The following is a 14,025-nucleotide window of genomic DNA, read 5'->3' on the forward strand; positions in this document are numbered from 1 at the left end:
CACAGAGGAGAATTCTGGGCAGTGGGGTGCCCAGCTTTCTCCTATGTGTTGGACTTGGATAGGGATGCCCCATTCTGCAAACACTTAGCTTGTTAAGCTATGAAGCATTTAAGCTTGCTGTCATGGAAAACACTCCACAAAGCTTTGCAGAAGCTTACAAATATCTTCTACTTGTCTTCAGTATGTGAAGTCCTACAGTCCAAACTGAAATCTCAAATTTTCAACCCTCTTACTACAAAGCAGGAACATCCTAGAAGACACTTCCTGTATGTGCTTGCCCTAGGAGTTGGTCCTTCACAGACCAGCTTCTCTGGATGTACAGCCAAGGAGATGCTGCTTGGGGGAGTTTGGGAAGTTGTTGGTCGTGCAGGGTGCTGAGCCCCACGCAGAGCCTGCTGTTCATTGCTTTGTGGCCACCAAGCAGAGGCAGAGTCAGACGTGCAGCACTGGACACGTCCATGCTGTGGTCAGAGATGCAGTCCAGTGGGGAGGTACAAAGCTGAGCTTGGCTAATGGTTGCAGTCCTTACCTGGGGTGCCCAGAGGTTTTCACAGCCTCAGGCCCATGCAGCCACCTCAGCACCCTGCAGATGCTCAAGCTGGGCGGTTCAGTGTCAGTGTGGATGTGTCCACAGAGGTGCTGGCCTAGGGCGTGTCTCTGCCAGCTCTGGGACAGAGCGTGGTAGGAGCGGCAGCTGGTGCTCACTGTGAGGCTGGATGTGCCAGAATCCACTCAGGAGAGCCACGTGTGATATGTGCCTTGGCCCTGTTCCTCAGTCCTGCCAAAGGTATTTGTGTCAAGAAGCCATTCATCTTCTTACGCCAGTCAGTGCCTCTGTGGGCTTGCTTGTGAGAAGCTACTTGGCGATGAGGCGAGGATTTGAAGTGGTTTTTCCACCAAAAGAATATCCTGGAAACAATAAAAAGAAAATTACCTGAGCCAAGTCAGCAAAAACAACCAGCCTAGGCTTGTGACAGTGATGGGCAAATGATACCTGTGTGCATCAGAAATGTGGAATTTGGTAGCAGTGGCCCTACCAAAGGTTGTTGAATGCATGGAAAGGTCCTGGTAGGTTGTAGGGATTTGAGCCTCAGTAGCTAGAGAGATTTCTGGAGCAGAGCCTGTTGCAGACAGCATGCTAGTGGGCAACACTCTGGCTTGTCATTGCTCAGACCTGCACAGGGGACACCAGAGCCTAGAACCAGGCAGGACCAGGGAGACTGGAACCTGCACGTGTAAAATGTGGCATGCATCCTATTTCTGCCCTCCCTCCTAATGGATTGATTTCTTCCCTGGCTAAGCTCTTATCCTAACCCTTGTTTAATCTTCTCTTTCCCTTTCTATCAGCCAGTCATTAAAGCATGAAAATGTGGCCAAAATACTAAAATGAGATTGTGATTGAAAAGATTAAAGAGCTAGCTAAAGTGTCCTTCAAAACAGGAGACTTCAAGAGTCTTGGGGCCCTCAGACAATTTCATAAGCCTACAAAAGCTGAATAAATGCATGGTCAATAGCTCCAAAAATCTGCTCAGCCTGGTGCTCTGAGATGGGATGTACACACTCCTGCTCCTTCTAGAGCATCAGCACCAAACAGGTGATGGCAGTGAGCTTTAGGCAAAGTCTGGCAGAGTGGCCAAGGTATTTGGTCCATGTTATCTACGGCCAGTGCTGAATGAAAGTCTCCCTTCTTTCTGCTGGCTGATCTTGCTGGATCTCAGTTCCAGAGTCTAAACTGTCCCAGAGTAGCAGGCCAGCGGTCAGCAGCCTTTAGAAGGGAGGTTGCAGATACAGAAAATCAATGGGTTGAGAAAAGCTCTCTCTCTTTCATTGTGTGGAGTGTAAAAAACAAGGAGGAAGCTTGTACTGCCACTGCGAGGGCTGTACCTCATTGCAGACAAAAGAGAAAACCTTCAGTGTTTGGGATTACTGTTCTCTTGCCACCATTCACCATGAAATATCATGCAGCTCTGTCGGCCCTGAAAGCCAGGATCTTAAGACATGTAACATAAGAACAAAGAAATGAAAAGGTGGCTTGAAATCTGAAGAGATTTTTTTCTTTTTTTTTTCCTGTATCTTTAAAAACAGTGGAAAAGCTTGTGTACTGTGAAAGGATGACTTACAAAAATAAAATACACAGGGGTTCCCAGTGGGAAAGGGGCAAGAGTCAGATAGCAACTGCATTTTCTCACTCATGGAAGAGCGAAAAGCAGAAATAGCCTTGCTGTCCAGAAGAAGATGAGTGTGGACTGCAGTAAAAGCTCTGTAGCAGTGAGCTGATGTCTGCTGTAGTGTCATGGCCTACCAGCCACATGGGGTCTCAAGACTGAAGGCTGAAGGTCCTGTGCTGTGCAGATAGTGGCATAAAACTGAGCAAGCCGCTGGGTTTGCAGGATCAGAGCAGGAGTGGCAAACATGCAGTGTGTGTCTGGGTGAATTGAGGGGTTGTCCTGGACTCTCGGATGTGGGGATTGGCAATGGACCAGAACCAGTGGCTGGGCTACTGAGACATGCTGAGTTGAGCTTTGGTAAGTCTGGTGGTGCTGCAGGACCTCTTTATGGAAGTAGCTGGGAAGGAGCGGGAAGAGCAACAAAGGGAGCTCTGCTGAATCTTGGGATCTCTGTTTTGTGTCCCTGATTTCATTTCTCATGTTCTTCTCATGCAGGTGAGATGGACCAAAACTGCTGGCAGCGCGTCGGACAAATTCCAAGAGACGTCAGTGCTTAACGAGACCCTTCGGATTGAGAAGATCCAAAGGCTGCAGGGGGGCCGCTATTACTGTAAAGCAGAAAATGGGGTTGGGGTCCCTGCCATCAAGTCCATTCGAGTAGATGTGCAGTGTAAGTCGTTTAGCGGCAACCCAGACCTTCCCACAGTTCTACTGCATGTCTCTGCCTCGCTGCGGGGCCAGCAGGGAGCTGCACTGCCCTAGGACCACGTGCACCTGATTCAGGAGCAGAGGGACTGGCGTGGTCTCCCCAGTGTCTTTTTTGCCTGGGAGATCAGATCCATCCCTGCAAAATCCAGCTCTGCTGTCCTTGTGAGTCATTCTTACCTAGGTGTTGCGATGTCTGTCTCTGACTGGGTTCCCTAGCACTTGTCTGGGATGTAGCACTGGGTGTGGCTTCTGCTTGCTTTGTCTTCCTCTTGAAGCTGACAGAGCTTGGGGCAAGCAATATTTCTTGAAGTTTCTTGAAGTTGCATGTTTCCAGCACGCTGCTTCTGTAGTGTGCTGGAAACAGAGCTGAAAACTCTGGAATTCATCTGAGGAAGCTGAGCTGTGATAAGGTGAATGTGAAGGTGACTCAACATTGCCCTGGTTTGTCATAATGCCCATAATGTGAAGGTGACTCAACATTTCTCCAGCTGGTACCCATCCTTCTTGAGTTCTGGAGATGCTGCTGGTGGTTTTCCACCTTGGGCTTCAAGTTTTGAGGGTTTCTCTGAACGTTTTTTTCTTGGGCTTAATGTTTATTCTTGGGCTGCTGTGGTCAAAATGGGGGAAATTAAACTTACTCCATAAGGCCCATATGGGAGAAATCCAAGATGTCTAGGCAACATGTTTTGCTGTCTTGGAGATTGCTATGACATTGTCCTTGACTATCCACTATTCCAATTTTCTCCAGCCCAACTAACACCAAATCCCTCTTCTCACTCATACTATGTGAGAAGGCGAGAGGTTGATGGGAAAAAGTTGTGAAGTACGATAAAGGAGCTGAATCTATTCCTGAACCTGTTGTGAGCATTCTACATTCCTCCTAGCAAGAAGGCCCTTCCTTCTGAAGGGCACTGTGCTCGTCTGTCAGTGGAACAACCTCCAAATTTCAAAACCCCAGTCAGTATATGCCTGGAATCTGGGCAGACCTTTTTGCTAACAACAACTGCTGCCTGACTGCTTCCTTTTAGTCCTGCTGTCCAGCCCAACTGTGATGTGACTCTCACATAATGCAACACAGACTTGGACACATTTGGCTTTTGGCAGGTTCATGATCCCGTTTGGTCCTTTAGCTTTTGGCAGGTTCACGATCCACTGTTGTACTATATTGCTGGGAGTAGCTCCCATCTGTTCCTTCCTTGCCCTACCCTTTTTGGGAGTAGTGTAGTGTGGGCACTATCCTATCTAGGCTGTGGAAATGGATTGCTTCAACAGCCACTGGATAGGATGAGTGTTTTTTCATTGGCACTGCATCACTTTGTTTAGAGAAGTTCTGGCACCCACCCTAGATCTGCTTGGCTTCTCTGCCTCTGTTTCTTCTCCTTCATGTGGTGGAAGCGTATGATAACTCTCCATTGCAAGAGATGCTTGGTTTTCTCAAGGTTCAGAGGGGCATCTTGCCAGATCTCTAGGAGCAGGACTTTACCATGAATCTCTTCATGCCCTGAGGGTGCTCCTGTGGTGCAGGCTGGAGCTAGAGTGATGTAGTGTCCCGTGGTCCCTCATGCAGCTCTGACCTGTAGAACTGTGGGGCTAATGGGGTGGCCAAGGGCTTTCTCATACTAACATCTACTCTGCAGATGGACTTGGTACTGCTCCTCTGTTCTGCTCACTTGGTTTCTGGGGAGGAGAGACTATTTTCTGCTAGTATTTGCAGTAGGTACAAGGGAACACATGGGAAAAGCCACAGTTTTTGTTGAACGCTCACCTAGGCAACCTTCAGCTGAATGAACCAGAATTTGAAAAAAAAAAACACAACTTCTTTTCCTGCATCCCATTTTGTATCTAGAGGTAAGTAATCCCCCTCATGTGTACCTTGGTGTCCTTGACTGCTGCTGCTAGTCCTCAGTCATACTTGTAGTGTTCGACAGTGAGGTTGCACAGAGAGCATCGTTGGTGTCAAGAGGATATTACGCTGGAAACACTAACCCATGTAGCATGATATTCCTCTGCCCCAAGTGGGCATCAGTGAGGCTTTAAAGTGTTGGCTAGATAGTGGCAGAGAGGCAGCTTCTGTTCTGAGTATTTCCATATGGGAGAGAGGGAAAGTAAAGAAAAGAAAAGAATGAGTATTTACATGCTTTTATTGTGCATGAAACATCCCATGTGATCATCTCCATGAACAGCCTTGGGCCAAATTTATCATATGAGCAGCTCACTGACATCAGTGGCATTACTTGTACATCAAGGACATACACATTGTTGTAGGCCTTATTTTAGCTTTTCTCACGAGGCCTAGACCTAGAGCTGACTGCTACAAAAGAAGGCTGAAGGATTCAAAGGAGGAAAATTTTAGGAACCAAAGAGAAGGTGTTGTTTTTTGTGTGGGGAGTAGCTGGGAACCAGAAGACTGGAATGGTGAGCTACTTCTTTGGTTAGTAAGGGAGGTGTATTTCCTGCTGAGAAACAGTCTTAGAAGGATGGTAGCTACAGAGTAACTCATGTGAAGTTTGAAAAAAATAAAGGAGGGTTAAGGACAAACAAAGAGGAAAAGAGGAGAGGTTGTGCTCAGGGTTCTGGTCCAAATGAATTTGATGTTCAGTCACCCTATGACCACATGAAGACAGCACTGTGTGGAGAGGAGACTTTTTTTCCCATCTGCATATGTTTTCCTTCAGCTGTGGGTGTTTTTTGGTTGGCGGAATATTTTTTCTGGAGTATATTTTGTGTCTTGTCATTATTCCATTAATGGCTCTACTCGTATCTCTGAGCTATGGTCAAGCAGGCAAATTTCAGGTTGCATAACAATTGCTTTCTGCCAAGCACACAGCTCATTAAAAGATGTGAATCCACAAGTTGACACTTGTGATTCAGAAGAGAGTATACATTGTTTGGATGACATGTTAGCAGAAACTCATCCCTGCTTCCTTCTTCCCTTCTGGGAGTCAAATCTCCATATTTTCAAATCTGTAAAATAAAATATTGTGAAAACTAGGTGGCACGGGAGGGCAGGAGGTGGTGAGTGCATTAGCATGAGCAGAGGATCATGCTGGCAGCACAAGAGGGTACTGGGTACAAATACCTCGGTTTCCTTGCAGCTGAGGATAGGGTCACAACACTCCTGAAAATATAGAATTCCTTCAGCTTGAGCTCAAAAGGTGCCTTATAAGACATACTTAAAGACACAGGGACTGATTTCCATTTTAGAGGGAGGGCCAATTCTTGTCAAAAGGGATCTTTACATTTAACCTCAGTCTCAAAGTGGTTTTGTGAAGAGAAAGAACTGCTGCCTCTGAGGTGTCCCCCATGCTACCTAGGTGTTCAAACATTGATATGTGCTGCAACTTGTGAGAAAATCATCCATTTTTAGCAGGTGGGCAACTGTAGGGGGGCAGTATGCCCTGTGTGGATGGAGAAAATCCTCTCCCTGCAGGGCTATTGCTTCTGTCCTTGCAAGTGTAGCCACTGATAACCATTGATTCAGTCATGGTGACTGTGTGTCTAGTGCAGGTACAATAAGGGAAGTGAAAGGAGCATCTTCTGTAAAGAAAGACAACAAAAGAATCTGATCAGTTTAGGGAGAGGTAGTGGGAGTTGCAGTGACTAGAAGCTGCTGAAGAAGGACAGCTGATACAGGCTTCGAAGAAAATACACAGAGGATATTTAACAGGAAGAGAGAGAAATTATACATACCTATTACAGTGTTTTGCATCTCATATTCGCATGACTCCCCACAAGATTTGCTCTGTGTAGATGACTTTCCAACTCAACTCCTTGATCTTGTCCTGATTTTTTACTTCCATTCCATATATTTAAGGGTCATTATGTCATTTGTATGGACATCTCACAGACGTGGGCTAAGCCCCATGATTTCAGGAGGGATTTGGGAACTGGAAAATGCAGACATTACAATGAACAGAGCTTTTTGGGATCTTTCTGACCTCTCATTGAAGTAGAAAATTATTTTTTCACAGGAGAAAGTGATTTTCTGTAGGGGGATGCTGTTGGGGAAGGTGAGGCAGCCCGCTGCTCTGCGACACATGTGGCAGGCAGGTGGTTTTTTGAGGACTGCATGGTAATCTGCAAACCAGAGACTGCTTTCTATTCTCTGAAGGTTTGTGTGGTGAGCGGGAGAATTCTGGCTTCTCCTGTCTGTTCCCTTTAGATATTTGTTGTATTACCTGCCCTCAGATCAGCTCTTAAATCAGCAGTTGTCATCAGCCACGTGTTTGGGACCTTCCCCTCTCCTCAGTGGTACCTGAAGCACCGTCTGCTCTGCAGGCTGTACACGCAGACCAAGCTTTGCTAACCACGGCTGCGACCCTCCTTGCCTCCCTTCCAGATCTAGATGAGCCTGTCCTCACCGTTCACCAGACCATCAGTGATGTACGTGGCAGCTTCTACCAGGAGAAGACCGTCTTCCTCCGCTGCACTGTCAACTCCAACCCTCCCGCCCGCTTCATCTGGAAGAGGGGAGCTGAGATACTTTCTCACAGTCAGGACAATGGTGTGGACATCTACGAACCCCTTTACACGCAGGTGAAAATAAGCAAACCTCTGCCAGCTAGTGTTGAGTGTCTTGCTGGTGCAGGGCACTGCAGTGCGTGGTGTTTCCTTCCCTGCGTGGATTGTGATGCTGGGGAGAGGGTGCAGGCCACTGCAAGGAGCGCTGCCTCCAGAAGGGCTGGAGGCATCCAGCCTTCCTTCTGCATCCCAGGGTACAAGAGGAGCAGAGCAGTAGGGGGGGAGTGTGGCCTAGGAGGGCCTTTCCCTTTTTATCACTGTCCCTGAGAGCAGTGACACAACTCCCCTACTGAGGTTATACAGCTGTTGGGTGGCTGACACTAAAATCCAAATAATCCCAAGACTGGATTTCCTCTGTCTCCCATCACTAATTTTTTTTTCTTAATTGAGTGCCCAGGCTCTATGTGTCAGGGAAGGGCTTCCTGTTTAGCAGTGTGAGCAAATGGCAGGCATTGCTCCTTGCCATGAGCTTTTTCTAATGGCCACAAGTAATGGGGAGCCCAACTGCCTGGGCACTTCCTGGCCGTTGTCCTGTGACAAGGTGTCCACATCTTTCTCCTTCTCCTGCTTGCCTATGTTGGACTTGCCCTGTACAACCAGGTTTGCCCTGTAAACACCACTTTCTTCACAGTAATTAGCCTGCCAATGCAATGGGAAATGGAAGGGAACGTTTCTTTTGCCAGGGCATGTTTTCCTAAGATGAGCTTGGGATCTGAATGTCCTTTAGACGTGAATCAGCCCCAGTACTTCCAGCAAGGCTGCTAGGGAGCAGATGGCAGGGATGGGTGGGAAGGGAGGGCTGAAAGGGCAGCTCCCCAGGGCACCTGTTTCATCCCAAGCACCTTCCTGCATTCCCAAAGCTGGGCAAAGAGCACATTCTGGCTGAGTTTGATTTCTGAGCAATGCCCCAGGCAACCTTTAAGTTAATGTAGTCATGTTCATATTTTATTGAAACACGCCATCTCTGTAGGTCATGGAAATGGGCATCCAAATGGAAATATTCAGGGGGGTGAGGAGGGAGGAGAGAGCTGCAGGTTAGTGGCAGATTTGCAGAAACACTGTAGGTCAGTGCTGCTGTTTGGCCCTGAAGACAGCTTTGTCTGTGTGCTATGTGGCTCCCAACTAGGACATCCCTGGCCTTGGAGGAAGCCACCATGGGCTCTTCCAGTTTTCACTAGGCTGTAATTAATGTGTAATTAACAGGAGACATTGCCTAATGAGAGGATGTCGTAGGACATTTTCTCTAGCTTAATAAGGCATCTGGCAAAAATTCACCGTGTTGCAGCATTAATGTTTAAATGACCCAATGTGCTGCAGCTCCTGTCAGGCAATGTTCCCAACATGATGGGTCATTCCCAGCTCTGAAAGAGGGTGTTGGGACTGCTGTGCTCAGACAGGCCATACCCTGGCAGTCCTCTCCTTGACACCAGCATAACACCAGCAAGTTTGGGTTGGTAAGAGTTGAAGTTAACAAAAACACACCTCTGCAACACTGTTGGAAGGGGAAAATCTTGCTGGAATGTTTAAAAAAGTACCCTTCACTAGAGTTTGCAGTGTTGTCTTAGAGATGAACCTCTATCAGTGCCAGTTTTGAATAGGCTTTTACATTAAAAATGAGGTGAAAACATCACTGTTTAAGCTGTTCAAAACTTATGTACACTGAGGGTTTATCCACATATACCTAAATTCACTAATCAATAAACAGGATCTATAGGACCCTGTAAGTATGTAGATGACATGCATATCATAAATACCATAATTTATGCCATAATTTGTGTGGCATAGCAACAATTCTCAGAGGACAGGACTTTCCGAGAGTTATCAGTGTCCTAGGTTTTATCATTCTAATTAACTCACTTCACATCCTTGTTCTCTGCATATTAGCATTCCTGAGCTCATTGTCCAGTCCCCTGAGGTTGTCCTCAGGAGGATTTGTCACGCTGACATCTCCTCACACTTGCAGGCAGTTATGGAATGGTTTCTCCAAAAGAGATTTAGACAAACACAAGGAGAACACAACAGCAACAAGCTGTCAGCAGAAGACATACGAGTTGCAGGGTGTACAAACCATAGGATGATTCTCAGAGCTTTCTGCATTCCATAAATAAAAGTCTACAGAACACATCTATTGTTAATGTAACAACTTGATTCTGTTTCTGTAACAAGCCGGTAACTAATGGAGTGCAGGCAGTGATTTTATTTGTTACCTTAGAATGAGAAAAGGCTATCAAAGTCTCTGCAGTCACTCTGGATTTACATCAGTGTAAATGAGATTAGAATCTAGAAAAGAGGGATCAGAAAGTTTTGGAAGTTCTTTGAGTATTCATCTGATTTTTTTTTCCTCCTGTACTGCAGATTTCTAGAGCATAACTGTTGAACTTGTCATATTTAGGCCATATTAATGCCCCAATCTGCTCTGATTTACTTTGATTTGGCAATGTTGAGTCCCCAGTGACTTCCTTTGGGGTTCTGCTGACATCTCAGATCTCAGAGTGTGTTCTGTGGTGGTTAAGGTTTGCCATGTTCTGCAAGATGTTTCTGGCAGTAGTTGAACAGAAATTAGGTCCAGACCTGTTTGGCAGTGCTTTCAGGTCATGTCAGACAGGTAATGGCTATTTTGTGAAACCCTGGAGGTGAAATGACCACTGCAAACATTTTGTGTGTCCTTTATACAGCGCTGGGGGGGCTTGAAATCTGCAGAGTTCCCTAAGGTTTTCATGGGAGCTGCTGGTAACCTGTAAATTTAAGGACAGGATATGGGCTTAGAATGATGATCTGTGCTTTGGACACCTGTGTCTTTTTTTGGCCTTGTTTTTCCCAAATCCCAGGGTGAAACCAAAGTCCTGAAGCTGAAGAACCTTCGACCTCAGGATTATGCCAGCTACACATGCCAGGTGTCTGTCCGCAATGTCTGCAGTATCCCTGACAAATCCATCACCTTCCAGCTCACAAACACCACAGGTAAGAGGGGACATGAAGGGTCCCTGCATCCCTCTAACCCTTCACCTCCTCAACAGCCATTACTCCTCCAGAAAGACAACACAGCACTCTCCAGGGCCTGCAGCACCTCAACCTCATTTACGTGGCTGCTGGGACTACAGATCCTTCACATGCAAGCCTTGTGGCCAGGGCTGCTCTAGTTTCTTGTAGCCTCTGCCTTGGCCAGGCCTGCCGTGAGATCATTAAAATAGACTACGTGTAGGTGTTGAGGCACTATGTAGCTTCTAATTCCTACACTATTTTATTTATTTATAATTCTAAGTGACTTTAAAAATTGATTTGATACAGTCTTGAGTGGGGCAGTGCTGCAGGAGTTCTTACAAATAATTCATCCGTGTGTGACTCCAGCCTGGTTTGCCAGGCTGTGCTCCAAGCACCTCCCAAGTAATGGGCTCTGCTGATTGCCAGTGTTTGTGGAAAGCATACACCTCCAGTGCCTTCCCAGTAAATAAATTTTACACTTATATTCATACTGGCAGTGCTTGAGGGCACCTCCAGTTGTGAGCAGATTCAGTTTGGTGGCTCTTGCTTGACGTGCAATAAGTGGACAATAACTGAGTGTCACATATCAAATACTGGCAAGGACTTGATTGCAACCTGTCCATTAAAAAAACCCAAACCAAAACCACGCACACAATAAAAAATCCCCACCTGCAAAGCCCCCATGTGTGTTGAGTGTTTGCAAATAATAAGTAAATGTCAGGAAAATTGCTTCCAGCCCTGGGGTATTCCATGATCAGAGAGAAAGGCATTGTAGCTGTTTGAATTATTCACCTCTCTAATATAACACAAAGCAGTTTGCATCCCTTGTGTCATCTCTGTGCAGTGGAAACAGAACTTTTTTTGATGTAGTTAACTGTTGACAGGATATTGTTGATACTGTTTAAATTATGTTTATTGATCTGAGTTGAGTTCCAAGGTGCTGAACAATAGTTGCCTCATTTTATGTAGGAAGAAGAAAAATAATGAGCTTAAGAAAGTGAATTATAGCTAATGTCAGAAAAAAGTATTCTCTTTGTAGTAAGATCTCTGAACATGCCTTGAACAACTCACCCTATTAGCTGAATTTCTCCCAGGATGAGAGTGCAGCAAATGTTGAAATATTCCCTTTTAAAACTTCTGTTCATGATGAAGAAAGAGATCTTATACAGCTCTTCTTCCCTGCATACCTTTACCTTTGAAGAGTCAGAATATCAAGTTTCTCTTCTTGTCCACTCCCCCTGCCAACCCAAGCACAGAGAAACTACTCTTGATTTCAATCCAGCTCCTGTACTAGGTGAATGGGGAAAATGTATTTTCAGGTTGTACTCGATGACAAGTCAGCGATATGGCTCAATTTACACCAGCTTCTTAAGCACATCTCTCTAGGGTGGGTTTTTTTCCTGTTTTTTAATTATAGATGCATATTTATACATAGTTACAGTGGAGCCTGGCACTACAAGCTCAAAGGGGCCATGGAAAATGTGTTCTTAGCAAATTGTATTAAAAGTTGGCAATGAAAATGGAGCTGGCACTGTGGTTGTGAGCGGGGTTTGTGTTAAATAGCATGACTATATTTAACATGAAATATTATATGGGTTACTTGCCCTGTAGGTAGTATTGTGCATAGATGAGGAAATATTTAAATGAAATTCTCTAATTCTCTCCTTTTTTGCCTAGGTTTTTTCTGTTCTGCTTGTGCTTTCACAGCTTCTCTAGAGTTGACTGTGCCCAGAATCCTGAGCAGCTTCACTCAGGATGCCTTTGCCTTTATAACTGAGAAGGGCCCAAAGGGTGCTGAAAAGCTTGGAAAATTCTCTCTCTTAAATATTTATAGTCCAGGCACTACGGACCTTGAGGTGAATTGGTGGGTCAGGTCAGCTCAGGCCAGGGGAATCTCCTCAGCTTGTTTGCTGTTCCTCAGCTGGCTCCTCAGTGTCCTTTGGGCAGATCATAGTCTCTGGTAAGGAGATAGACTTCTCCCAAGCTCTATTCAGCAGCTCGGGCCTTGCAGCAGTAGTTCTTTGTCTGCAGCCTTGGTGGGAAGGAGATGTCCCTGCTCCCTCTCTGTTCTGCTGCTGTTGCCTGGCTCCAGAGCAGCAGTTTGGGTCCACAGAGCCACAGGACCAGCTCAGCACCAGGCTGCCATCCCCTGCTCCAGCAGGGTCAGCCTGACTTTTCCCCCTTCCTCAGTTTCTGCAAAATTAAGCTGCCCAGCTGGTTAATTCTCCTCCAGTTTTACTGCAGCAAATTGGACTTCAAAGGGAATTGAAAGCGATTCTTTGTTTTTAATGGTCCCCTCGCTGCTCGGCAGACTCCGCCAGCAGGTTTCCTAAGCCAAGAACAAAAGGAATTGCCACAGGTTACAAATAAATGAGAATCATCTCCTGCATAACAATGTCTGCAGTCTGTTAACCTCTGCCTGCTGATGGGGGTGGGAGTGGGGAGTGGTAGCCCACGCAGGCTGCCACAGCCAAGGCTCCATTTTGGGGCATGGGAGCTGTGCAGGTGGCAGATTTGCAGTTTCCCTGCCTCGTTCATGCATGCACACACAGGCTGCCCTGATGCAGTGTTTGCACCAGCATGTCACCTTTTTACCATGCTGCCTTGCCCAGAGCTAGGCAAGATGAGTGTGGGTCAGATATTTACATACCCAACCCTAAATCTGCAAGAGCCCTAAATCTTAACCAGAGTCTGTAGGACCTGTAGTTTGTGCTCGCCAACTCTGACACCTTCTCTCTGGACATGGGCTGGTCTCAGGCTTTCTCTGTCTCTGACAGGGATCAATGGAGATTCCCAGGCAAGGGGCTGCATCTGCCAGTTTGTCTGTGCACTGTGAACCTGAGACCAGTCCAGTGTCCGAGGGCAGAAAGAGCTGTTTGGTGTCAGCTACCCTGAGTTAGTGACAGGAGTGTGTCCTGCCCAACCACGGTGAGTTGAGCTATTGCCTTTCTGGGCTTCATACTATCTCATGAAACCATCTGGAGCTTGGTGAGGGTGTACAAATCCTTCCTTTGCTATTTAATAGGCATTAACCCTTGCACACTATTTACATTTCTATTTTACTATTTTTCTATTCTACGTTCCTATTTCCTGCAGAGAGACCTGCCAAAGTCTTTTTGAGTGCAGGTTGTGGCCTCCTGAAATTCAAAGGCTCCAACCACTGGCTTAAAAGTGGCCAGTGCAGGTAGCAGAAGAGCCCCTTCTTCCTTAGGCATAGCTGGCCACCTCTTACACAAATAGCATGTGCAGTGGCCAGGGAGGACATTATATTCAGTGCACCAAAGCAATATCCCAGCATGGCAGTAGTTGTGCTCCTAAATTATGGCACTGGTGCTGGGGAGAGAAGAGTCCTCCTCGCCTTGTTTGCATGGGCTGTAATTCAGAGATCCAACACAAATCCAGCACAGCTCATTAACACAGGGTCCGGGGAGAGAAGAGGCAGAAATAATGATGCCGTTAAATCAGGCTTCATGAATATGGAACAATGTCTTATTTTGCATTATTATGGCTGTTACTTAAAACACACTCCCTGCTTTTTTGCTGGGGACTGCTACTTTCTCAGCTGCGTCTGGATGGAGCTGGTGATAGTGCTCATAGAGGCTTTGAAAGACTTTTCATGGAATAAAATAGAGAATGCAATGGGAAG

The 14,025-nt window shown here is 46.3% G+C and overlaps 1 protein-coding gene across 3 annotated transcripts in view; it reads left to right on the forward strand.

The window, feature by feature from the left end:
* Positions 1 to 14,025, forward strand: part of MDGA1 (MAM domain containing glycosylphosphatidylinositol anchor 1) — a 152,694-nt gene that overhangs the window by 51,710 nt on the left and 86,959 nt on the right. For all 3 annotated transcript variants that reach the window (XM_063390872.1, XM_063390870.1, XM_063390871.1), the window contains 3 exons: positions 2,664 to 2,838; positions 7,216 to 7,412; positions 10,226 to 10,358. In XM_063390872.1, coding sequence (XP_063246942.1) covers positions 2,664 to 2,838; positions 7,216 to 7,412; positions 10,226 to 10,358 — 505 coding nt within the window. The remainder of the gene's footprint in view (positions 1 to 2,663; positions 2,839 to 7,215; positions 7,413 to 10,225; positions 10,359 to 14,025) is intronic.

The sequence above is a fragment of the Prinia subflava genome, chromosome 2, assembly GCF_021018805.1.
Source record: "Prinia subflava isolate CZ2003 ecotype Zambia chromosome 2, Cam_Psub_1.2, whole genome shotgun sequence".
In the NCBI taxonomy this organism is placed as follows: Eukaryota; Metazoa; Chordata; class Aves; order Passeriformes; family Cisticolidae; genus Prinia; species Prinia subflava.